This window comes from Harpia harpyja, chromosome 18, assembly GCF_026419915.1.
Source record: "Harpia harpyja isolate bHarHar1 chromosome 18, bHarHar1 primary haplotype, whole genome shotgun sequence".
Classification (NCBI taxonomy): Eukaryota; Metazoa; Chordata; class Aves; order Accipitriformes; family Accipitridae; genus Harpia; species Harpia harpyja.
The window spans coordinates 4,417,754-4,443,150 of NC_068957.1; the positions used below are offsets into that span (position 1 = coordinate 4,417,754).

Genomic DNA, 25,397 nt, shown 5'->3' on the forward strand with positions numbered 1-25,397 from the left:
AGCTCTGCCCTCCTGCAGCCCTTCAGGCAGTTCTCCCGGGAAGGGTTTCCCAAGCCAACCACCCAGGAGCTGGCTCTCTGCTCAGGTAGGCACCAGCTCTACCCACTCCTCAGGGCTCGGGCAGTACAAGCCAGACTTGGCTTGCAGATTGCCAGAGGAAGGAGACTGTTGGGTTTGGCTCCTGCATCCACCACTCCACGCTTGTCCCGGCATCATGATGACAGAAAAATGGGAAGGTTATGGCAGAATCCCATGCCCTGTTCTTCACTCGCGTATGGCCACTAAACTTCTCTAATCCGTGCTGAGATCGGGGAGGTTGAACCATGAACACCTGGGATCTTTCTCCCTCCTTTTTGGGCTGGCTTTGACACAGGAAAGACTATATTCTTGCACGCCTGAGACCTCAACCCAAAGCCCACGACCTTTCCATTGATTTCGAAAATCCTTGGATAAAACCCTAACCAATTATCTCTGCAGAATTCCAACAGGAAAACATAACCAAAACCCCACAGCTGTGAAATTACCTCTGGAAGAGGAGTGGCTATTTCCTCAAGATCTTTTTCTTTGAAAAAAGGCAGTGTATTTACTGAGTTTTTAACATGTAGAGGCATGTATATATTCAGTTGCCTGAAAGAACATGATCTAAAACATTAAACCTCTGCATTTAATTTTCATGGGTAGAGAAGGAAAATCAGTAAAAACCTGCTAGAATGAAAAAATAGAGCAAATGTTTCCAAGCAGCCTACTAAAATAAATAAATTACTTGGATTTTAAAATTCTCTCGCAGTGCTGGAAATACAAACATTGCACCATATTTCCAGTGCTTGCAAGCAAGAATAAAATCATTATAAACGAACGTAAAACTACATTTTCCTGTACCACTGGTGAACAAGCAGTGATGTGCAAGCTCATAAATAAGAAATTTAAATGCATTTGTATGTTAATAAATGTAATGATCTATATAGCTGAATTTTAATCATCTAGTGAATATAGTTCCTAAATTACAGAGGGTAAGGAACTAATTGGATTCTCCCCATCTTGTCTGTTGGCTGTGAGTAGCATATTGTGCGTTCCCTAGAACTGAGAAAGGACAACGCTCTGGAAAAGGAAGAAGTTATATCCAGAGGCCATCAAGTAGCTTGAACTTTATGATGATGAGCTTTTTATCTTTTTTCTTCTTTTAAATTTTCTAAGTAAAAATACCACTTATTTTAAGAGACTCCCCATCCTTTGAAACAAATACAGTTGAGAATCAGTGAGGTATGTCATAAAGGAAATTATCAAAATAGTAGCTAAAAGGAATAGGTCTTAGAGCACGTCACATACTTTAATCTCTTTGAAATTTCAGACAGCACATCTTCACAAGAGCTAAGATGTGATTTTACTTTATTTAATACAAGTGTAGAGGTGCAGTGGATATATATGTTTTCCTAATGAACCTATCTCAGAGTTCTTGACATTTTGAATCAGAGCAGCAAAAAGCACAGGGACATAAGATGGGGTAATGCAAAAAAAAAAAAAAAAAAATCTGTACATGTTTTCTGCTAAATACGTGGTATATACATACTACCCTCACAAGCTTTGTTCCTATCTTGGCATGAATTTTTATGACAACATTACTTGGAAGTAGAACAGAAAGATTATAACATGCATTACAGATTTAACACATATAAAAAGTGTTCTGCCAACTAAAATCCAAAAATTTTTTTGAGTCCTATATTGTATTTGGTTATCTTTTTTCCTGTTATGAGAGGAATCTCATATCATTCCTATGAGATAATGACATCTAATAAGAGCAGATGAAATTTCCACAGCAGTTTGCAAGAAAAAGAACTATTTTTTAATCTCCATTTTACATAAACAAAGCTGATAATAGCAAACCTTCTGGTGAATAAATTATTAGCAATTAGCCTTAATTCGGGTAGTGTATACTATCGGAGCATTTCAGTGGTAGACAAATGCAATTTGAGAGAGGTTTGTTCTCTAGCAGTAAAATAACAGGCTGAGGTCACTTTAAACAAATGTTTGAAATGCAGTGTGTTATTAGTATCTCAATCACTGCCAATTGCCTTTACTTACTATAATTATTGTTTCATAAGATTTAGAACAAACATGTTTTGCTATCTGCTGCAAGAAAACATCACAAATTGAGGTGATTCAGATTGAGAGTTGTCTTATTGTAAGCACATTCTGAAGCCAAGACTTTAATCCTAATATAAACTATTCAGAACTCCTCATAACTGTACCTGTTTCCTTTAAAAAATAAAGTAAATCTTGTATGAATTTTGCCCCTCTTCTCAGAGGTGGCTGCTCCTCTGATTCTCTTAGTCAGGACTTGACCATTCCAAGTATTAATTACCTTCTACCACTTTTACTTTACTAATTTGCCAAAAGGAATCTTAGTGACCACAGTTGTCTGACTTTGTCAAAAGTAACTAATTCACAGCTTTCTACAAGCTTTGTGGAGTGGATTGCCTTCTTCCACAGAAGGGTGATGCGACGGGCCACCCTGTTATACCTAGAATATTAAAAGCAAACATGGGAATAACTTACTTGCAATCTAATGCGTTGGTAATGAACAGAAAAATACCTGATAATGTTTCTCATGGTAATTTTTTGCACACTGATGTTGGATGATGACCAGCAGTGGCCTTGCTGAGGGAGCATATGGTTGACCAGAGATGATGTGACATTGACTTTAGTGACTTACCCAACATTTTTAAAGCAGACAGTCTTTTGATATCCTAACTTCTAAGTGGTTATAGTAAGATAATGCCATCAGATTTTTATAAGTAAAAAGTACATACATTTTCCATTGTCATCACCTGGAGAGCTATCACAGCATTTCTCTTCTTGTGCACTTGTTTATAATAACAATTACCTCAAATATTGACAGTCATAAATACATTGTAATATTAAATGCTCTATAAACAAGTAACTGTCTTTCCAACAGATGTTAAATGTTTTAAAATAGAAACTTTAAAAGTTTCACAAGAAATGCATTCATAATGTATCAGCTTTGCAAAAAAAAACCCCAAACAAACCTCCAAACTCTTAATTTATCTGTTGGGGGAAAAAGGTGTATGTAGGATAGTTAGCATGAATGGCTATTATTATCTCCTTGGTCTTGGAATCAGAATGTATGAATACAACGGTTCATACCATGCACTTCATACATCACAGACAGAACAGGTTTCCTGCATTGTCCTCATGGGGCCCATAAGAATTGAAACTCTGCATTAAGGCAATAAATGCAATCAAACCACATACTTCAGCCAGCAATCCACAGGACTCAGGAAGGAGTTAGCTTCCCTGATGCACAATTAGTTTCCCTGCTACACAATTAGTTTTTATCTATTGGATTTAGGTTTCGGTATTTTTCACCTCCCTCTGAAGCATCAGCTCAGCCCTAGTTGTCTGGACATACATCCAAACTCTACCCACTCAGATCAAGTCAGAAGTTAAATCAGATAATGCCAACAGACTTTTAAAATTAAAAGCAATGTAATTCAGCAGTGTATAAATAATATTCTTCCACTGGCAGCTATGCAACTTCTCAAGCTCATCTGGTGATTCTTGTTCCAAAGCAGAAAAAAATAATTTCATCTTCACTTAACAGTTTCTCAAATAATTCCACAAACTGTGTATAGCACAACCAGCTTTTCTGATATTTTGATTTATTTTTCCCTAGTAGTGACAACTATGTAAGTAGGACTAGAAAATTGTACTATTATGTTACAGAATTCTGTTTTGGTTAATGTATTTATAGTCTTCATGACCGTTTTCATGACTGTACAGCACGGCCTCACCCTCCACAATCCTGAGACCCTTCCCTCTCTACTTCCTCCCTACTCTGCATTTTTTGGTTTTACACCCCTTTTTCTCAAGCACACAGCCTAGGTCAGTCACAGAGTCCACCTCATGATGGACTGCAGCTTCAGACCTCTGAGTGAAATACAAGTATGATCACATTTGACATGGCTTCTTTTCCTCCTGATACCAGCATGACAACACAGTTGATGGCAACATAGCTGTGTTAGAGCCTGGGCTGCTGCTAAGGAGAAGGGAACTTGGGAAAACATGGTAGCAATGTGACTTTAAAATCTATATGCACATAAGGTCTTTCACACATCTCCTTACCTCTATACTGGGAAGAGGAATACAGAAGTTACATATGGCATTATTTCTCTATTCCTTGGATAACCAAAGAGGGCTACCCATGGGGTCAGAATTCATACAGAAAATCCCAATCTTCTTCACCTCCATAAAGGCTATTAAGATCACATGTAAGATTCGGGGAGACAAGAATTCTGCATCTCTCTAGGTGCTGATAGCACTTAGTACAATCTTAATTTGATCTACTTCTGATCCCTTTTCTGTTTATGTCCTTGGTACAGGTAGTTCAAAGAACAGGATTTTCCTTATCCCCCTTCTCCTCCTCTGCAAGTCCTCCGTGTTGTTCTCTGAACTTTGTTCTTGGCATCTCTTACTTCCCTCTCTGTCTGACAGGCAAGGCAACCTTTGGGACCCTTGTGCTCTTAGTGTCACCACAGGGCAGAGGTTACCATTCATAGAAGAGCTGTCTCCTGCTAGGCTGAGTGGTATGCTAATGTGACAGCTTGGCAAGTATTTGAGAATGTCACTTCTAGCAAAATAACTGCCCTGAATGGTATTTGTCATATATACAACCACATATCCATCAACAAAAAAAGCCCTACAAAATTCAGCTCTAATATATATTTCAAATGAGATACCCACAGGCACTTATAACATGAGTACATGTCAGTAGCCATATGTGCTGTAATCCTCCTCTTTATACACATACCCAGCATAACCTTTTCATGCACCATATATCTAATCTGTATTCTCTGCTTTGGAAACAAGATTAATCTAAAAATTTCAGAATTAAATGCATTAAATAGAACATGAATCTTCATTACATTGGCTACCAAGCAGTTAAAGAATATGGCAAATGACCAAATCATCAGTCTGCCATTCAGTTTCAGCTATATGCTGTGCTACCATTTCATTTCAGGTTCTTCAAAGCCCTGCAGCTGAAGTACAGCCGGGTATTTAATGCAGAATTGTATCTTTTGGGGGAATGTGTTATTTTTAAATGCTTAATAATTATGAATTCATTTGCCATTCTTTTTATAAGCAGGGGATCATAATGAACTCATCTGTTATTCATGTGAATGTCAAATGTGTTCCCACAGGAGTTTTAGTCTAATTCACTATTAGTTAGTGGACTCATAAAATAAAATGCTATCCATTTTTTACTCTGAACATGTAATGCTTGGTAATTGTTCATCAAAGGGCAAATGTAATATTTTTCTTTGATAACTTTCAGTTCTGATTTAACCAGGTAAAGAACTAGGTTAAAAGTAAGGGTACCTTTAGAAACAGTTAGAAGTAGATTTGATAAGATGTGGTCTTCCATTTAAAATGCAATGAATGAGATTATCATGAGCTAGTATTTAAAAATGTAGATGTATTATACTATAAGCATACATGCTTGAACTACATGCATTTAACATAACAAGACAAACTATACCCCAATATATAATGCCTAATGATTGTTTAATGAAAGACACATTTTCAGTATTCATGAGGTGATCACAACAGTTTTCATGCAGCTGTTCTAATGCAACAGAAAATTTAGAGGTGAGATACTTACAGCTCACCGCAGGATTTGAATGTGATGACACTGGACAGTGGGACTTTGACCTGTGAAAACAAACACAAACTAAGCAATAGAAAAACAGAGAATTCAGACTTTGATTTTTTTTTTTCCAGAGAGTGAAATACATGGAATTTTTTATGAAATTATTTCCAAATTTCTTCTCAATCCCTAATCTAAACTGAATGTTAGCTATAAGGACTTACCCCATGAAGTGATAGCCCTGAAATATTTCAGGAACAGTCCCTTAGATTTGACATGCTGTGCTAGGCTTCTCCTCAAGTACGTCACAGTGCCTCTTCCAATCTTGAAATGCTCTTTAGAAATGCTAACCAAAATGAATGAATGATTATAAAGGTGCATTTTCAAGGGAGATGGTAACAAATCCAGAATGCCATTTGTAATTGGAACCACTAGATTAACATATTTATGGTTTTACTTCAAAATACACAAGTAAAGGAGTTCTTTTTTTCAGTTGAAGTAACAGAAGGGTATGTTTTTAGTGTTAAGGATTATCTCAATTACTTTCTTCTGCATGGAAATGGTCATTTCCTCAAATCAAATGTACAGTGTTTAAATCAAAATATGTTACCCTTATGCAATCTCTGGCAGTCAGTAGGTTATTAGAATATTAACCACGAAGAAACCACTGAGAAAAACAAACATGCAAACCAAAGCTCAGATGCGAGGCTTGATGATCACAGATATTTCTAGATGTTAAAGATTGTAACTTCACATTTTGTAACAGTTAGCAGAAAAACATAATATGCAACAGTACTTCCTGAATATTATGACTTCTTTCATAGTTCAAGAAATACTAATTACTTTACTCTTTTAAAATACTTTTTACTTTGTTTAAATAATGATCACGTTAAAAACAAAAGGTCTGCTTTAACTGCTGTAATGTCAGATAGGAGGGACTGAGTTATATAGATCATGTGAAAATAGGAATATCAGAAATAGTGAATGAAAGGAAGAGTACACGGGAGGGCTAACACTGCTGTGCCAAGAATTGGGTGAAACTGTTGAAGCTTGCATGTTTATCAGCTGCTTTTTATTTAAAATGAATTTATTTATTTTATACATGAAATAACAGTGACAAAAATTATCACCACCAGCAGGCAGCCTGAAGGCCCTTCCCTAGAGTGAGAATATGAATGTGGGAGATAAGAAGAATGAGAAGACATACAGTTTTGTTTAATGGAATTTGTGTGTGCATGGACACGTATCTATATAAATACCACTTTCCTTGAAAGCAGAGGATACCTCAGGAGGCCTAGGAACAGACAAATCATTCATCAATTTACAAGGGAACCTACAGGTTTAAAAGGCCTGATTTTGAACTCATCATTCTGTAACAGTGAAATTCTATTGACTTCCTTGGAGTAATTTGATTTATACATCTCTGAAAGGAGAATTGACTTTTGCAACAGAAAGTACATTAGAAAATATTATGCTGGAGAACATGAATTCTACAGAAAGGAAGCAGTAAAACTAATGAATAAGTAACTATGAATAAGTGAGATACGGAGTGCTACCACTTCCCACAGATTCAATTTTATTGAGAAGCTTGCAGGACTTGGAGTTCAGGCTTGCTAGTCTCCTCTAAAGCCTTAAGGATACAAGCAGGAGTTACGGATGTGGTGCACATGAGCTGTTTAGCTTTTCCTACCACACATAAAAGGAAAAAACTGAATCTGCAGGACTGAATACTTGAAAGCAGATAGGGGTGAGGGCAAGAGATGACTCCAAAGTGCCGTGAGGATCAGCCTTACTGGGGCTCCACTCACAAACTGCCAAAGATGAAAGTAACAACTGCAATGAGAAAGGTTTTGCTGGAGCTCTGCTGGCTTTTTGCCACAAAGGGTAACATCTGCTATTAATTAACATTCTATTTATATCTCTAGGCTCTTTTAAGACAATGTATTTAGTGCTTTTAGCTGTTATAAGTTGATAGCACTGGAGCACCAGCACCTTTAGGGCAAAACGCTGGCATTTGTCAGTTTTTTCTTTGCATGGAAAAAGAGAAAGATAAGTGCACCAAAGTGACATAAAGGGTGATTTTATAAAACTAGTCACAGAAAGGAGGATCTATGTGACATTCAGGGTGACATGTACAGATCAGAAGCACTGGAAGATATAAGGTTAATTAATTTAGGCACTGAGTATAAAGAATGCTAATACTTCTAGGGAAAAAGGAAAAAAATACATTCAATAAATAATACTATGTTACAATACTGAAGAAGGAGAAATACTTATGACTGACATGCATATGTTTATAAGCTGCAATAGACTATGAATGAGAGATGGCAGCTTCAATGCTATCTGAGCAGCGTAAAATACCAGAGCAAGGGAGCATGAACCTAAGCTAAGAACTGGCCATTAGAGGAATGGAGGTGGAATTCCTTCACACCAAAAGCTAGATAACGTGCAAAAACATAGCAAAAGCAGCAGCTAGAATAAATTAAATCATTTCACAAGAAAATTAAATAACATCTGAAGAAGGAAGCTCAACACAGTCTTACATCAAAAGGAAGATCAAAATTTATGCCCGTTACCTTCCTTACATGGGAGCATTTCTGTTATCCTAATCAATTAACATTGTTAACAATCAATTAACATTGCTAACATTCCCCTCTTTTCTGAAATTTCTGCTCCTTGCATTAACTAAATTTACATGAAAGTTTCATTTTTGTTTTTTTAGGTGAGATACAAAATCAAGTGCTGACCACTTGGGATGGTTAAAGATCTAGTGCAATTCTTAGAAACAGGCATGTAATCATGGTGTCCTGATCAGATTTTAATTCTCAGCAATTGCATTCTATCCTCCTAATTTGCTCATTCATTTGAAAATTAATGATTACATTTTACATTTCCATTTTTACACCTCAAATGTTGTGTCCTGTTCAATTGTTGCTTGGTTTCATTAGGGGTGGCTGTATGACTGCACGACTGCACTGGCTAAAGAGACACCTATATATTGTTCTAAATTTATTAACTTAAAACTCTTAGAGCTAGCCCTTTAGACTCTTCAGAAATGAGAAATGCTATTAATACATATGGTTGCTCTACACTAGTGGAAAACATTTTGTGAAGGAGACCAACTACAAACAGCCATGTCAAAAAACATGTCCTAAGGCTTATTATTAATGTATCAGCTAGCATAAATCACTGTAGCTCCACTGACCTCAATGAAACCATGGTGAATTTATACTGAGAATACAGCTATGTAAGCTACATCTTTTTTTATCACTGTACAATGGAAAAATACATTTAAAAAGCATAGGATATTGCATTAACATAATATTTGAGGAACATTTCAGCTCACAGAATTAAGTTAAAAGAATTCCATTAAAAAGCTACTACTAGTCTCACCTTTCATTTATTGCAAGTGCTTTGATCCTTAGGTTTTTAATTAAATAACTTTTCTGACTCCATTGACACATTTAATGTTTTTATATCTAGTTAGAAAACTGTCCAGTCCTAGATATTTAGTTTGACAAATAACATTTTAGAATACATGGTGGTTTTTTGGTTTTCTTGTTTGTTTGGTTTGGGGGGTTTGTTTGGTGGGGGCTTTTTTTTGTTTGTTTTGGGTGTTTTGTGGTGGTTTTTTTTTTTTTACAAACTGATGCCCAGTTTTGCAGTGCAAGCTCCATGCACAGATGGTTTAACAGGACCAAACCCTAAATTTGCGTAAGAGTGAAAAATGTCTGTAAAACAATGTTAATTTTAAAATAACACAGATTGGATTCACAGTATGGTGAAATTATAACATAGCTCAAAATATGAAACAGGGCCAGGATTCCAGTAACACAACATGTGAGGACCTTTTGTCTGCTGGCTGGTATCACATCCTGAGATGAATTTTTGTACAAGATTTTTTAGAAGAGACTTCAATAGGGGCTTGATATATGGAACAATAGCAGGATATGGCCTCTAACTGGTAGGAACAATTACTGTTCTCAGACATGTGCAAGTTAACTTTCATTAACTTCACTGGATTTTGTGCACACTTTCTGGCCTAGATTCAGAGCTGCATCTAATTTCTCCTGGGGACAGCTGAAACAGGGAGCGTACTGAAGAACAGTAACTATTCTGTCGAAGCAGAATATACTGAGGAAAACTCACATGAGCCTCAAGAGTGTGATAGGCCAGTTTGGGAATAATGTACTAAAGTAATACAGGCAAACCCACTTTCTTCCCAGCTACACCCATAATGCCTTGTAGGCTGCAGAGCAGCGGAAGAGTTGTCTAGACTGTCTCCACAACGGGTGGAAACTCCTCAAACCAAAGGAATTGTCAGCATGTAAATCTTCCAGTTTTATGGCAGGCCCATCCAAAAAAGATCATTATGATGGGAAGATACAAAGATAGAATTTAACCTTTGAATTTTGGGAGATGTAAGTAAGTATAGACTCTTCTCTAGAATAATAACTAACTAGAATAATAACTAACAACTTCATAGAGATGCTAGCTGTTCACACTTCAATTTTTGGAGTTTGTTTTTTACAGAATTAACTGTGGTATAATGTTTCCTTTAGTTCTAAGAAAGTGGAAAATGATATATTTTGAAAAGAGGGCTTTCTGTCTCCCTTTCTTTCATTCCCTAGCTCTGACTTTTCTACAGTCTCAAGCATATACTACTTCGTGTCACTTTCAAGGCCCTTTTTCCACTCCTTATCTTTCATATCTTTCCTCAACTGGCTTTCTTCACCTATTATTTAAAATTCAAACACTTCTGTGATTTCTGACAGTTTCCCCATAAATACGTGCAATGCCACGTTAGGCTGCACGTTCTCATTTTTCACCACTACAGTTTAAGCTGCCCAAGGCTATTAATTATCAATTTTGTATATCCACTCCAATAAGCCAGGACAGATTTTTGCGCGGCCCTCTGATAAACCAGACTGGAGAACTGATTTGGCTGAAAAATAATCGAGGGGAAAGAATAATTGTTTTTCAGCTTGATCTTCTGCCTCACATCTGCACAAACAGCTGCATGAACACAACAGAATGGGTGGGACAGGAAAGAGAACAATTAGCTGAGGTAGAGCTGCTTAAACCAACATTACTACTACTGCAGAAATGCACATGGAACCACAGCCTGAACGTGCTATTTTAAGCACCCTTTTAAATCCCTCACCTGTCACAGTGCCTATTAAAAGAATTGATACTAATAAGGAAAGGATTATATCACTCCTGCTTACTGATGCAGCCCAATTTTGGCTCATTGTTTCCTTGATCTGGTTGTTCTTGTCTTGTAATTAGATTGTAAGCTGCTGAGAACATAGATCATCTTTTAGCCTGCTTGAGAACAATCTGACTTCAGTCAGTCAGTACAAATTTTACCTTGGATTCAAAAGGAATTGGATCGTGTCTGTTAGGATACCATTTCCCCCAGATACTAGCCATTCTTATTTTTTTCAGATGGGCAATCCTTCAGAGCAGCTTTGGATCACTGAAAAATACCTTTCTGCAAATAATTCTATTTTTCTTACCATCATATCTCTAACGGTTCTGTTCAAGAATCATGGGTTGTGATTTTTAATTAAAAAATTAATTTCAATCTCTCACTTGTAGCAAGTGACAACTCTAAAATCACTGGGGCTTTAGAACATGAGGTGAGCAATAGTGCTAAACAGCAGGAGTCATAAAGGAGAGCTACATCACACCTAATTTAAACTGATCTAATTGCACTACCATACTGACTCTGTTCGTACTGCTGAAAGAGTTTGGTTTTTATACTGAGTTCACTCAGTACATTTGACTGCATATGAGGCACAGCATAGTCATCAACCAACAGGAGAAAACCTGCGAAAGTTAGCAAAATATAGAAGTACTATATGCATGAAGGAACTGAACATATTCAGGGTTCCTTTTAGTAAGAAATTTAAGGGTCCTTGAGACTTAACCGAAGGAAAGGGCCAATGAAACAGATGCTGCAGTTAACTGAAGCTGTCTTAGCCAAAGAATAAACTCGTCTTCAAATATAAATGGAAATTTTCCATTGAGCTATGAAAAATGTTTTGCGAGTCTGCAGTTCTCTCCACTTCAAGATACTGACAAAAATATTTGGTAATACAGTTGTGTCTTCCTGATTCCACTAAACAATAATTTCCACAGTTGTGTTTGTACATTTGCTGTTGTCTCTAGGAAAGAGAGATTTGGTATACATTATGACATTGCACTGACGTAAAATAGGAGCAAAACTATAGGCAAATACAGCAAAGAACATCAGCAGAGGTAGAAAAAGTGTTTTTAATTAGTAATATATTTAATTTACCCTTTCATTCAGGGACCATTGCAATACAATATTTAATAAAAAAGCGATCGCTGTGCACTATCGGTAGTCTTGATACTGCATAAGGATATCAGTCCTAGCTCTGAGACTTACACTGAACCTTACAAATATCTGTCCCAGTGGAGTGAATGATTTGTATTTGCGTCTGTATCATAATCTTTTGCAATTACTTGATATTTTTATGAAAGTTGGTATTAAATAAAGTAGGATGGTAAAAAAAATAGAAAAAGCCAGAATTCAATACCTGGAGAAACTATTTTCCCAAAAGCAACAGAAGGTGTCACTGCTAACTGATTTTAAACAAATGAATCCCATAAGTGGAAAACACTGCCTTTGTTTTGAGAGGAACTTGCAAGTTGCTTGAGAGAGGGTAACTGGGTTCCCTTCTCAAGTATTCTCCAGCTCCAAACATAAACATGACATTTAAAAATGGAAAAGACTGCTTTACACCATCTAATTCTTCTCCTTTCTGTTTGCTATTATTCCCTGCAGCTGTTTCACCTCAGGCTATGACTCACAAAGCAAGAGAAGTTTAGGCCAGTATTTGGATAGAAACCCTCAAAGGGCTTTTTAACCCATTAGTATTAGAGCTCTAGTAACTGGGGATTTTCTCTCCAAATCCATGATAATTCAAGATCCAGACAAAATTAAGACCACGAGGATGCTGGAGAAACCATTTCCAACAAGAAATATAAAACTGAGTCTCTAAGTAGTTTGTGACTGTGAAAACTTTTTGTAGACTGCATTTTAGCTTGACTGTCTCTCTAAACTTGCGATATTATTTTAACTCTATGTGGCAATCCTCACTCCCGTCTTCCTTGATATTGTAGTGTTGCTATTCTATGTTAAACAGCTGTTACATCCCATGCCAGAGATGGCTGCATAACACCAACGGGTGAGGTGTTATTTTTTAAATATATGTACATACAGCTTTTGAAGTACTTTATGGCCATTTGCAAGTCTCTCCATAAATTCAGATATATCTATACGTGAGGCTAATACAAAACACATTTCCCCTCCCAGCCCAGTAGCTTGGTAAGCTTAATTTTAGATGTGTGGAGCACTGCAGGAACTCACATCTTTTCCCTCTGGACTTCCCATCCCTAGAGATCTTGCCATGAGGAAGCCTGGGCTGCAGGCACGGAGGGCCGTGGTCTCACAGGGTCACGGCCACTTGCCCTGTAGCTGAGGGCCTACTCTCTGAGCTGCTACTTATTGGATGTGAATCGCCAAATCTGTAATTAAAAAAAAAAAAAAAAATTTATAAAGCCCGTGGCTTTTAGCCATCACTATTGCATGTTTAATGGGTGCATCCATGCACTCTCCGCAGGCTCCCAGCCTGCCGACTCCAACACTTTTCCCCCTCCCTCCTCTTCCCAAGAGGAAGGCATCTCAGGTCACTTGAATTATTTAGCGGGGTGTTTTTAACCATCTCAAGGGCTTTGCTTCTGCCGCGCGGCTCCTGCGGAGCTCGGGTTTGTGGGTTTATTTTCATTTATTTATTTTTTATTATTTTTTTTTTTAGCACGCGGGGTGGAGTTGCTCCACTTCCCTGGCAAAACGAGGAGAGAAAAGCACCGGGGGGGGGGGGGGGGGGGGGAGAAGGCGAGAGGGGTGGCTCGGCGTGTGGAGGGGAGGGGAAAGGCCGCCAGGCCCCGCCGCGGCCGCCACACCTGCGGGCCGCGCTGCCCCCTCAGCCCCGGCCCTGTCAGCCGGGGCCACTCACCGGGTCGCTCTAACGCAGCTCTCTCTGTCTCTCTCCCCCCCCCCCCCCTTCCTCTCCCTCCTGCTCCTCATTCATTCTTCCCCCTTTTCCCGCCGCCTCCCTCCCGCTCCCTCCCCGTTGCAGGCGGAGCGGGCCCGGCAGGAGGCGGAGCGGGCCGCCGCACGTCCCCCGGCCGGTCGGCCGGCCCCCCCGCCATGGGTCGGAAGCGCTGCGTGGGGGGAGACGGCTCCAAGATGGCGGCGGGTTGCTGCGGGGTGAAGAAGCAGAAACTCTCCAGTTCCCCTCCCTCGGGCTCGGCCGGCCCGGGAGGCGGCGGCAGCGGCTCCCGCTGCGGCGGGGCGGCGGCGGCGGGGGGGGGAGGCGAGCCGGGGGCGCTGCCCCCGCCGGGGGGCCCCCGCCTCAACGGCCTTGGGGGGCTGGCGGGGGGCGCCGCCGGCTGCGCCCTCTCCCCGCCGCTGCCGCCCAGCTGCGGCGGGGGCCCCGCCGGCCTCTCCCCGCCGGCCGCCTCGCTGCTCTCCTCCCCCGGCGCCGGCTCCGGCGGGCCCGGCTGCAGGAAGATGGTGGTGTCGGCCGAGATGTGCTGCTTCTGCTTCGATGTGCTCTACTGTCACCTGTACGGCTACCAGCCCCCGCGGAGCCCCCGCTTCACCAACGACCCCTAGTGAGTATCGCCGCCGCCGCCGCCGTGCCCCGGCCCGCCGCCCCAAGCCCGCCCTCGTGGGCGCCTCGTGCGCGCCCGTCCCGCCCGGCTCTCCCGGCCGGGCGCCCTGCCGGCACCCGCCTCCTCGCCCGGCACCTTCCCCCCCCCCCGCCGCCGCCGCCCGGCCCCTGTCCTCGCCTGGCCCCGGGGCCTGGCCCGCGGGCGCCCCCGCCCCGCGGCCGGGCGGGCTCCCCGGCGTGCCCTGGGGGCCGCGCTGCCCTCCCGCGCCCGGCTCTCCTCAGGAAGCGTCCCGCTCCGCGCTGCCCGGCGGCCGCCGGCTCCCCGCTCCCCGGGTTAAGCTGCGCTGCTAACCCCTCGCCGGGCCCCCTTCTTGGCCCGCCGCGCACGGGACTCGCTAGCGGCATCTCCCCTTCCCGTTCCCTGACACCTCCGGCCGTGCCGGGACCGCCCCGGCAGCGCCCTGCTCCGGGCGAGCCGCCTTTGTGCGAGCGCGTCGTGCCGGGCTCCGCGGGGCCCGGGCTTGGCGGCCACGTCCGACCGCGGGCACTTCGCGCAGCCCCCTCTCCCCGCTCCCGGTTTGTGTCCGGTAGCGCCCGAGTAGACCGCTCCGTGCTCATTCCACCAGTAGCCCTTACGGGGACCCCTTCGCTAGGCAGCCTCTCCCAGCCCGTGTGTTGTGCGTGAGGACGGGCCTCCGCTTCGCCGGTGTTGGATGGTGAGTAGTACCCAGTGTGAGAGACCTGTCGTGCGAGCCCCGGATTTGTGAGCGCTGGTGTACCGGTACGTTCCCTGTGCCAGGCACTCGTAACGCTACTTTGGTCTCAAACTGCGCAGAGTCCTTGCTTTGTAACGACCGACCCCTGAAGATCACCCAGCGTTAGACATCCCGAGTCCCCGCGTAGTCCACCGCACCAAATTCCCAGAGTTTCGAACAGATCACATAAACACCTGTTACTCCCATCCTCCTCTGCCTCCTAAGCCTCCTTACAAGAGCATCCACCAAGGGCCTGCTTCGTTCCCGTCCTTGGCCACTCTTGTTCGGTGTTTGTCTTGAACCCCGTGCCCTCCCGCCTTCAGAATTGACCCGCCAGGACGGCGTTGCCCAGCGTGTCAGCACCTGCAGCCTGCCTGCGCCAGGGAGCTGGGCGTGCTGTTGCAGATAGAGTTCAGCCACTTCAGGGAGCAACTTCTCTCTGACAGGAAGTTACTTCCTCTCAGCTGGGAAGAGTTACCGAGTCGCTGCATGCTCCGAGTCTGTTTGAATGCAAAGTTAACGTAAGGCGTTGTTGAAATTAAGTTTCCGCTGTTTTACTTTGCTTTTAAATGGGATGGAGCTCATGTGGTGAGTTTCCAAGATTCAGCTGAGACTCGAGTGTGTTGGTCCACCAGAGTGCATGTCACTTGTTTCCTCTTAGGTATAGCATGACTATCGAATGAATCTGTGAGAACCCACCCGTACTTTATTGGTACTTAACGAATACAATTTTTCTGTGTATGTCCTAGACCCTTGTGCACCCTCACCAATGCAAATGGTTATCGTGCAGTCCGTGTTTCATTAATGAGATGTAGTGTATGCTTCTCGGTGTTTAAAATAATGTTATGTATTAATGATCTTATTTGGAGTCCTTGCTGTTCTAACACCCAGGATCTATACATCTCTTGCATACTTTCAGCTGCTGTCATGACAACCCAGCTCTGTGGATTCCTACTTAACCTGCCACCCCAGCAAGTCTTCCCTATATGCTCTTCATAACTCCTATGTGATTACATCAGAGTACCAATAATGAAAGGAGGGCAGGGAGACTCCACTGTGAGTTTCTTTACCCAGGTCTTTTGTAAATCCATGTCTGTCCTTTTGTAGATACCAACTGTTTAGGAACTGCTGCTCTAAGTAGCCATTTTGCTTTGCATTGTCCTGTATCTGTTCTCCATCCCAGATCACTACAGGTTACAGCATAAGCTTTGTGCTGTTTCACTCTTGCATTGCTGTAAGAGAGTTGAATTCTGTCTGTGTCTCTCTGTAACGGTATTACCTTGTTGTTGTTACGTTTTTTACTTGTATTGCAGAATGTTTTGTTGAACAGCTTAGTGCTACTGTCTCTGTTTTATTAGTGGAGGAAACTGAGGCAGGGGTGAAGATGTTGCCACTGAAATGTTTTCTAGGAACCACTTTGATTCCTCTTAGTAACCGGTAGATCACTTCACCTTTCTTCTCCCACTTCTTGCTTTAACAAGAACACAATAGCAAATTAAGTAAAATTATTTGTCTTTTTCTAAAACTCACATGTATGGTTAAGTGTTCTTCAGATTTAGTTGCTAGACCTGGTGAAAAGTTGCTGCGTCGATGGACTTCTGAAAATGGCACTGCCATTCAAATTAGTGATATCATTTCTGCTTATTCCCATGCTTGTGCCAGCATGCACGGTTGTACAGATTGAGAAATGATCTAATCATAATTTTATTTTTTTCCCTGGTTAGTTTTCACAGAGATTGGTTCCCTCTAGTTCGTTGCATGGCTTCACAAACACTTGTGCCTGCACAAGTGTGAGGTGGGAATAAGCAGACAGATGGCAGAACTGCTGCTTTCAGCAGCCTTGTGAGCTGATTATGTTTGTGCAGTTGGGGAAGCAACTTTGAAAAAGTTGTTCAGTATTACATACAAAATTCTAGGTTGGTGAATAAATTGCTCCTGCTAAGTGTTCAGAGGCAGCATGACTTCTAGGATTCAAAAGATTTGCAGGCAGTCTTGTCGATAACTGGGTAGCTCGCAAAGATACGATGTTGTCTTTGAAGCTGAGCTTCATCCTGTACAGCAAAAAAGCCTGAATGGGAACTGGCGTTTTTTAGTGAATCTATGTTGCAGCTTTCTGCCTGGAATCCCTTTGGAGGTTTTGTCCGTAGACCAAAATATCTGTTCTAAGAGTAGTAGTCTAAAATAAGTGTTTTTATGAGAATTCTAGAAATATTTTTTTAAATTACATTAATTACAAGGAGGATGAAAGACCTGTAAGCAGGTATCCTCACACAAGCATGACTCATATTCCTTGCAGGTCTTTGAACAATGAAACTGGGCACGATCAAAGAAAAGCAGGTGGCTGAATCACTTGGACAAGAGGTTCCGGTGTGTTGTCTTTTGAACAAAACCTGCTTGTGACACCTCCAGATTTTTGTGACTTTGATGCCAAGATGAGGACCACGCCAGGGCTCCAAGGGAAGGAAATTCGGAGGAGTTAGTAGGAATGAGACGAAATGCCTGTTTTGAAAGGGTGCAGGTTTTGGGACTCTAGCACAGCCCATACATGGATGAAATAGTTGGCATTTTCATATCTCTGACTGTAGTTCCTAAAGCACAGGCTATGGGGTGTTGGTTGAGGCTATTCCTAGGGAGCTGTTGGGTTGGAGAAAGTGACTCATGGAGTCAAAAGAAGATAGCTGGAAGAAACGGAATCTGTCCAGCAGTGTCTTGGTGAGAATCGGCTCAGCAAATCCTTCCAGCCACAGGCTTCCTTGTCTCTTGTAGGCTTCCATTGATCTGCCAACACTTTATTCTATCACTGTCTTAATTGAAGAGCTTTCTTCTACCTATAATTTCACTTCACTTTGAGTTGCTCTCTAAGCCACCCCTTCCGTTCTTCACGGTGTATGTTCTGCAAGGCATGCACTTTCCCCTTGCCTCTGCCAGTGTGGCTCTCAAACTATAGGTGCGGAAGGAATGTAAAAAATATCCTGGAGGTGTGGAAGCTGATACAAAGTTTGAAAATTGCTGCCCCAAACAAAAATTGTCACGTATACAAAGTGTCATTCAGACACTGTTCTTGCAACACAGTTTGAGTAAAGTTATAGAACACTGAGATTGATTAAAAGCAGGTTTTTTTAGAAGTGGCAATAGAAATAAATTATAGGGGGATGCAGGAGAAGTTGTAAAAATGTTTTACCCCACTCATTTAGGGAGAAGGAAAACCGAGTAGCCTTTTTTCCTGTGTTTCTTACCTTTCTGACAAATAACTTGCATCCCTTTATTTCCTTTCTGGTTTGGTCTTGTGCAGCACAACCCATGCCTCCGTGACCGGTGGAAAGAATACCATGTCCTGCCTTCCATTGTGGAAGTGGAAAAGGGCCACCCACCAGTGTGAAAGGGCTCAAGGTTCATGCTACTCGCTACTATTTTTCTTCTAGTAGGAAAGTGAGCATAAGTGCAAGCATGTGCAAGAAGGTTGTGACAGGATGGGAAGGGTAAGTGTGCGAAGAGGAGTACAGTTGAAGCTGTGCTGTGGGGAATGAGGAGGACTTCTTTTCTTAAAGATTGTCACATCTCTGCTCACTCTGAAGATTTTCCTTGGCACACAGAAATCACCCTTCTGAGTTTTTGATCCTGCACAGTGTCTGTCTCAAGCTCTTCAGCTTGCCTACTTAATTTTAATGTTGATGTCTTTGTGGGGAAGTCTTATAGTCCCTTCCTGAAGGTCGCCTGCTAGTAAACAGCGTTATTTTAGTGGTGACTATGCGTACTTGACAAAATTTGTAAAGGGAATCATTTGTTCTGCCCCTATCATCTGGTACGTGGTAACCAAGAATAAGATTTTGCAGCTGGAATGGCTAATGCGGCCCGTGCCCAGCTTCCCGTGTGGCTGAGGAGCTCTTGGGAAAGGTACTTAGCCCGAGCGCCTGGCATCAAATGCCTAGATGGTGGCTTGCTCATATCCTCCTCATCTGGCAGGAAGGGACTGTGCCAGAGGCATTAAATGGTGTGTATAGCCGATCTGCGTACCTGTGGTAGATCTGGTGCTTTAGGGAAGCGTCAGACCTGCTGTGCCTGCGCAGGCTGCTAGCCCTGTGCATGTGTGGAGGCTGCAGCCGTCAGACAGAAGTGTTGCTGGCAACCATGTTCTTTGCCCCAGAAAAAATCTGTATGGCTTGACCATCTTCTGTGATTGAAGGCCTCTGGATTAAAATATTTTCTAGGTGATACCCAGTCTTGGTCTAAAGGCTTAGCTTGGAAATCCATCAGTTCCTTTCTTCATTGATGACTTGTAGTATTTTGCAGCAACTGTTTCATTTGGCTACAGGGCAGAGATCCAGATATGCTGTGGTGTTGATGTGCCTGACCTTTGTATTTCATTGTGTTTTCAGATCTAAGATCTATCAGTTTACGTATTCTAGAAGGGTATGGAGTGGCAGTACTACACTACCTTAATTCTTTGTTAGTGAAGTTTGGAGACATTTAAATTTGGTTTAAAAATGTGGAGCTAGCTAATCTTGTGCCCATTAGTTTACACACTGTCAAAGTTGTGATTCTGCTCAGAGTGAGTGTAACTTGGCCCTGTAGTAAAGAAATGGTTCTAGGGTTTGTTACTGGCCATGCAATTTTTTGCCTTAGTTCCTGTGTCTTGATACTATGTTGGCACTAGTGGTGGTGATTTGCTAGTAGATTGAAATTCAATTTAGATTAAAATAGTTTAAAATTGTCCTGTACAGTCCCAAAGCTGATTTTCTTTTTTTTCCCCAAATGTTAAATTACTGTCTGATGCTTTATTTTAAGGCATTGAAGAAAGATTAGGCTTGTCTGTAGGTGTATACGTATGCTTGCACATACATGTAAATAAAAATGTTAGGCTTGCAAGTTCATAGGATTACATGCTTTTCTCAATTTCTTGTTTCTTGGCTGCAGCCCGACTTCCTGTTTTAGTCCCTACAACTTATTGTAATGTTTACAAGTTGGAGCCTTGTGCTTGACTCCTTGCTTGCCTTGGTATATGTTTCTGTACAAGCATTTTTGTGAAAATTTGCCTGGAAGCTTATCAAAGTATGAATTTCATATTGTCTTAAAAAAACCAATGTTCTTCCTGCACAGTCGTTACTCAGAGTTCAGCTGTACCTGTTGACATTACTATTCTTGATGTCAGAAGTTTGAAATTTTGTTGTTTCCCTGCAGGACTTAATTGTATGGCAGTGGAGACTTACTTGTGTGGCAGACTGTGCAATAATTTGTATTTATTGTCACACTTGGTAACATTACACAACAGCTATAATGATTGCTTGGTCATGGCTAAAGATCAACACCAGTCATAAAACAAAAAACACAGCAACGAAGCATGCAGACAGGGAAGTGTTCTCTCATGTCTGTGTGTCTCACTTCATTCTGTTTTTCATGTGTATGTTGTGGTTTTGTATAAGCTTCAGTATTTTCTTCTGACTTAACACGGTCTTTACTGTTGAATATTAAATGTTGGAATACGAAGTGGTGGTTCTTTCAGAGTGGCATTCTGCGGTAGATGTTTTTAAAATACAGTGCAGTAGAAAATGTGTATTTTGGCTGGCAGTGGCAGTACTCAGCACGGAATTCCCAGCATATTTGAAAGCAGGACTGGTGAATGCATCTTGGTACAGCAGAGGAGCAAAAGGGATAAAGCTGCCTGGCTTCAGAAAGAACTTACCTTTGCCAGTAGGTTCGTCTTCTGATATGATTGGTGAATGGAGAAAATATTGCTATGATAAACTCCAAATTAGGTTAACTATAATTTGGGGGCTTTTTCCTTCATAAGTTCATTTCAGTGAGCTGTTGTTATGTCCAAATGAGATAGTTTCTATTAGTACAGGAGATCACATCACAGACAGTCTTAAGGATGGACCCTGGTTTTGTTTCTTCAGCTAAAAGCAGTCACCACAAAGTTATAATAAATGCTCTGATTCACTGCAATACTAGTTTTGCAGAAGTTAATTGTTCTCATACCCCTTGTTAGGGTGAGGAGGAGTCAGCAGCCATCTCTCCCTGTGCCATCAGTCTGGTCACTCATTGCCTCCTTTGTTTTAGTTACATTCATGTCTTTTGTCATGTTTTCTTTTACTCTATCTTGTACTGAAGATAACTTCCTGATAAAGATTTCCGTGGATTTTGCAAATTCAAATTTTGACATTGTTTTTGACATCATATATTCCTATTTAACCTGTCTGTCTGTGAGAAAAATATGTTTTGGGTCTGGATTTGACTTACTTTACGTGTACGTCTAACTCTGATATTCTTTGCTAGAAATTGTTGAGAAGTTAATGATTTAAGAATGCAAATATTTTATTTGGAGTTACTAAAAGAGTGCAAAGCTCTGCCTTTTCTTCAGTTGTGAGTTAAACACGTTGTTTCTTATGACAACTTTATAATTGTAATGTTATCTAGCATTGAATACTAAACCAAGAGAAATCTAGCATTGGTACTTATGTTGTCGTATCTGTTAAGAAACAAGTGTGTGGACAGTTCTGTTATTAAGCCGTAAATGTCCTTTTAACTGCTCATCTCCAGACAGATAGGGAGTAGTTGCTGTTGTTGACAACTAAGAGATAACCAGGAAATAAAAGTTTGGAAGGCTGGGGTAGCTCAGGTTGCTTAGTTTACAGATCTAGGCTGACCAGGCGATGAATGAAATATATTTATCTAGTCTATAGTTTTTGGTTCTCTCAAGGCTCATGCCGTAATTAATGGAGCAAGCTCAGTATGCCAAGCTGTCTGTTTTTACATTAAGTACTTGTTTACAGTTAACTGCAGGTTTTCCATAGCATCAAATTATTGTCTTCAGAAGTAGAAGCGCTAGTATGCTAACACAGAAGTTGTTTGAGCCATATACTAGTGGTTTCTGTGGTAAGAGTCTCTATGGAAGGCAGGAAAGTTGCAAATTACTTAAAAAATAATAGCAGACTTGTCAGAGTTTGGCCAGTACAGAAACTGTTGCTAGGCTGGAGGCCAAAACAAGTCCAGTCAGGCCCTGACCCTCATTAGCAAAGCATTATGAAAATGCTTGACCTTTTTTATGATGTTTATGCTCCTACAGAGTGGGGTATTATATTGCTACTCAGTTTAGCATTGCAAAGTTTGCATTTAAATAACAAGATGGGGTAGCTCTACTCCAGTTAATTCACAAATTCTCAAAAACGTGTCCTTAATAACAAAGCATGTTACGGAGTGCAATAGCTATAAAATGGAATGTAGCTGTTAAGTTGGTCCTAGTGCTACATTCACATAGCACGTAGTTAATAATTTGAACTTGGATTGATACATTATCTAGATTTCCTTACTGTTTGGTAGTGCTGTGGTATATGCCGACTTACCAAAAGCTGTGGTGTTTTTCAGTCCAGCACTGTAAACAATAGGTATCGTTCCTGGGCTACTTGTATGACCTTTTAAAATACCCTTCATTTTCATAACTGGGGTCTTGTCAAAAGGGATCAGTGTAAAGGGCTTCATTTGTCAAGTGGGGGACCCCGCTGCTCCACTGAACATAAACATTTATTTGGCGAGATATTTGTTGCATTTGTCTCATCTCTTTGCTCCTGCTGTCCCCCTAACAGACTGCACATGTGTTTCTATGCCTTATAAGATATGCCTTAAACTTTTGTGATCTGACTGGGCTTTGATAGCTTCCTGGAAGGCAGTGCTTGTTGTAAGTATGTGGATATTGCTTTGCCACACTGAGTACTTGCAGCCAAGGTTATTAAAGTGCTAATTTCATGAGAATGACATCTTACGGAATGCAGAACAGCTCCACTGAGTTGTAGCAAGGTCACTGGGACAGCGGCCATATAGAGATGTGTATATCTTCCCAGAGCACTTGTGCCTTTCTGGGAGTGAGTTCTCACAATCCTTAATGCCGTAGAAAATCTCATTTTATGCCCTTCTTCTCATTAGCTTGAACTCTGTGGCATTTTTGGCAAGGTCCTGCCTAGGGCTGTGGTGTTTGTAATATATGAGCCATAGACATACTCCTGTAACTTATGCTTTGCTGGCACAGGGTAAATTCCAGCATCTACGATACTGCCTGCTCTGCTGGGTGGGAGTTGGAGTCCATGTTTGAAACAGAAGAGAAAGGAGGGAAGGATCCTTGTCATAATCCTCTTCTAATCAGCATCAGAATTATTTCTGCTTCATCCTTTCCAGAGTTAAATCACTTTCCTTGTTTTCCATGTGGCATTTTCCACGGAGGTAAGAATTGTGTGGATGAAGCTCTAGAGTTCATGAGTTTTAGGTGTATTATGAAAGGCGGAAAAAAGCATGTGTTCCTCCACTGATGGGCAACAATGTGGGCCAACTAAGTAAATCTGGTTGCTTCCAGCCCCTTTTCCAGGTGACTGTAAGAATAAAAGGATTGGGTGCCATGCCATTTTCCTTACCCAGTAAGTGAACACAAGGATAAGTTCAGCTGCCCTGAGTGACAAGTTGCAAGGCAATTCTTTTCAGTATAAATAAACATGTTAAAAGATTGACTTTTTGGGAAGATGATGTGCTAGGTAGAGGTCCCTTGTAAGCTTTATATGGAGAAAAAAAAAAATTTCTGGTCCTCAGTACTTTGACTGCCACATTAAGCAGACAATGAATGCCAGTTAGAAAAGTGTTGCACCAGCCTCCTCTAAGTATTCTTTTTGCAGAGAGTATTGGAGGCTGAGGAGGTGGTTCAAAAACTCACAGAAAAGGTGTAGTTGTAGTGAGAAGAGAGTGAGGAGAGAAGCCCTCTTCAAAGACTGCTGCAGTGCCTGAAGGTAGTTGAGTAATTCAGGTGATGTATCCCGTAAGCATGAGGGGAACAAAATTCAGCAAGCCACTGGCCCAGATGAAAAACTGCAAGCCAAGCGATAGAAGGCAAGTTCTTTTGGCACAGTGTTGTACAGTTATCCAAACTCTGAAGAACCAAATGGAAATGTAATATTAAAGCTAATCCCTATCAACATGCTGAGAGAATGAAATTCTAGTGATTAGACTCACTCTTCCTTAAGAAATGGGAGGATAATTCTGGCTCTCGTTCAGTTCAACTGGAACTGAAAAGTAAACAGATAAGAGGCAGGTGGCAAAAATCTCATGTGGGATACTTGCCACCATAATATCTGGGTTCTTGTAAAGTACTGGGAATAAAAGTTGAAAGAAAATAAAGATTGGTGCTGTTTATTTGGAAGGAACACTGGATAAAACCAAGCATTAAAAATAAAGGGTTATAAAGAAGGATAAATAGAATACAAATTACCTTTCTCTTATTTCACAGAAAAAAGATTGAAGTGAGACAAGTATTCCCATGTACACTTACCATTGTGGTTTCTTTTCACCTCAAGGATAAATTATTGGTAGTTTGCTGTGCTTGGACTATATTTTAACATAGAAATCTAAGCCACTGCAAAAAGTAGCTCCCAGTAGTGCCTCTTTTTGGGAGAATATGAAATCTGTGCTTCAGGTTATTTGGTGCCAGCTGCTTTTTTTCTTTTTTTTTTTCTTTTTTCCCCCCTTTTTTAATTTTGGAGGATTTCAAGGTGTTAAGGTTTTTTTTACATATGTAATGTAAGTGGCTTGGAATAAGCTACTCAAAGACTGCCTACTACCCTATGCCTTTCTGCTAACTTGAGTGTGTTTTCTTCCTCTGTAAATGTGTCAGAGATGCTCAGCAGCAGATGAGTCTTATTTGTCATAAGCTGAAAGTAGTCACACTAGACAGGATAGATGAATATAGAAGAAGATGATGAGCACTCTGCTGCTACAATGTGTTTTATGCTAAGTGGTTGGAAATAAGAAACTCTTGTCCCTGCTAAATAAGTGGGCTGTTCCTGAATGGTTCCTGGTATGGTTTCAGTAAATTTTTGCAGCCTGTTTGAGACTGTCAGAATTCATAAATTGAATTATGGAGGCTATAGGTCTGATTATTTCTGAAGTTTCCACTGAAATTTTGTCTTGGTTTAAAAAAAATGTCCTTGTTTTCTTTTTTCTCTAGGAAAAGTGCTAAGCCATTGAGACATGCTTAGATATGGTTTCATCTTGAAAGTCCATATGCTACAAACTGGAGATGTGAGATATTTGCTCTTCCTCTGAGCAGCAGTCATCTAAATGTGTGGATCATCACAGACATACATCTAAAAGTTAGGCAATATAAGCATAATATGCCTTCTTGGTTGTCACTTTATGTAGAATGTTTAATGGAAATTGCTCTGGAGGAGAAAACTGGAGCAGTCCGGTGTGGTCTCTGACATTTTGACACTGAAGTTTAGGTTTTTGGAGATACCAGAA

At 41.2% G+C, this 25,397-nt stretch overlaps 1 protein-coding gene across 4 annotated transcripts in view; it reads left to right on the forward strand.

Moving 5' to 3' along the window:
- The window catches only part of AMMECR1 (AMMECR nuclear protein 1), a 105,004-nt gene that overhangs the window by 12,612 nt on the left and 66,995 nt on the right, over nucleotides 1-25,397 (forward strand). For all 4 annotated transcript variants that reach the window (XR_008239052.1, XM_052813168.1, XM_052813166.1 and 1 more), the window contains exon 2: nucleotides 13,834-14,371. Coding sequence is in view for 3 of the 4 variants with exons in the window: in XM_052813168.1 (XP_052669128.1) it covers nucleotides 13,834-14,371 (538 nt within the window). In the remaining variant the exon portion in view is untranslated. The remainder of the gene's footprint in view (nucleotides 1-13,833; nucleotides 14,372-25,397) is intronic.